Source organism: Rhea pennata, chromosome 5 (genome assembly GCF_028389875.1).
Source record: "Rhea pennata isolate bPtePen1 chromosome 5, bPtePen1.pri, whole genome shotgun sequence".
NCBI classification, from domain to species: Eukaryota; Metazoa; Chordata; class Aves; order Rheiformes; family Rheidae; genus Rhea; species Rhea pennata.
The window spans coordinates 39,990,231-39,992,045 of NC_084667.1; the positions used below are offsets into that span (position 1 = coordinate 39,990,231).

At 41.8% G+C, this 1,815-nt stretch overlaps 1 protein-coding gene across 1 annotated transcript; it reads left to right on the forward strand.

Annotated features, from left to right (window-relative positions):
- Nucleotides 1-404: 404 nt before the first annotated feature.
- Nucleotides 405-1,364, forward strand: LOC134140774 (transmembrane and coiled-coil domain-containing protein 5B-like). The gene has a single exon (XM_062576342.1). It carries the CDS (start codon nt 405-407, stop codon nt 1,362-1,364), a length of 960 nt encoding a protein of 319 aa, XP_062432326.1.
- Nucleotides 1,365-1,815: the final 451 nt, after the last annotated feature.

Genomic DNA, 1,815 nt, shown 5'->3' on the forward strand with positions numbered 1-1,815 from the left:
AAGGAGATGATACCCTTGTCCCACACAGATGCCTACTGTTTATAATCTCCTTCTTAGGCAGCTCTAAGGGAAACCCTCTGGCCTCTCTGGGATCAGTGAAACTTTTGCTCCTGACATATTGTCATAACATATCTCTGACCACTGATTCAGTAAATATATTCAAAAAGCATCAGCCCCAGTATTATGCCTTTCACCACTGCCTGTGAATGCTCAGCTGTTCTGAAAAATGGTTTATTTCTGCTCATTGTTTAGCGCTTCGCTGTTTTCTAATTAAGGCATTTTATCCTGAAACTCTTAATTTTCTTAATAACTTATTTTGATTTTTACTATGAAAACGTCCCGCCCGCTGCAGCTGTCTGCTGGGAGCAGGTGGCCGGAGCCCGGGGGATTGTGACATTGGCACGATGTCACAGCCTGGCACGCGAGAGCTCGCCCAGTGCCGCCCGCTCCGGCCACCTTGGCCTCCCTCTCTTGCCTCCCGCATGGTACACGCACCGGCTAATAAACTGTCTTGGACAAATGAAAACTTAAAAAATCAAATATGGAACCTCAGAGAAAGAGTTGCAGAGCTGGGTACCGAAAACCAGAAACTAGTGAAAGAAAATGAAGATATAAAGGACTGGAACAGGAGACTGCAGGCCAGTACAGACTGTTTCAGGACATTAGTAGGGGACCTACACGGAGAAGTGGATAATGCCAGGGACACACTGAAAGACAGAGAAAACAAAATTAAACAAATAGAATTGCAGAATAAAAAACTGGATAAAATCAATGAACAACTGAAGGTAGAGATCATGGAAATGTCCTGCCAGATTTCTGCATATCAGGATGATAAAATGTATCAGGAGAAAGACACATCAGGAGAGAGAACTAAAATGTATGAAAATGAGAGGTATCTGGAACACCTGCAAATCAAACTGGAAGTAAAGGAGAAGATGTATGAGCAAGAAAAGCTCCGAGCCTGCCAGTTAAGGGACACCTTAGAAGAATTTGACAAGCTCAGGGAAGTTCAGAGGAATTACATTGTGCAAATGAAAGGACAGCTAGAAGAGTTAGGTGAGGAAACTGCACTTCTAAGAGCAGTGCATGAGAACAGCTCCCTGGCTAGTTCCTTACTGCATGAATTTGCTAAAGCCAAGCTTCTGGAGGACTCACTCCCTTCGTTTACGAAAGAAAAATTCTTCTGTTACACATGGAGTATCTTAAAGCTCTTGCTGTTAGTAGTAGTTTGCATTGGACTTTTCAATAACTACTTTACCACTGACAGTGTTCCACTACTGTTTAATGACAGTGAACTTGATATAGTGATACAAGCCTTGTATCCATACCTCAGTTTGAAAAATGAAGGACTATTACCATTTTAAGAATAGCTATAAAGGCTCTGCAGAGTTGTCCGTGTCAATTTAATAATCCCCCCCTCCGTGCCTTAACGCATGAGTTCATGTGGTTTTTTTTAGAAATCAAGTAAACTTCAGGTTCTGAGCATAGGGTTTCTTGAATTAGATTGTTACTGTGAATATATTTTATAATAGATAGCTGCATCCAGTAAAAACCCAACAGAGCACTCACTGCCTCAGGCAAAGGAGACAAAATAATGCAGCTTGTGCTAATCTGACTGAAAGTGGCAATGTGCAGTTCTTGATTCTGGAATTCACTTCCCTGCTAGCATGCCAGCGTCCAAATTTCTTCACCTATGGGTCATATTGCAGAGCATATCCTTTTTTCAGACATTGGGGAAGAGCATGGAGGAATGTAAAAATGTAGGAGGATTTTGTACGTTCAGTTGAGGTTGATTAAAAAGACCTTTCATTACTG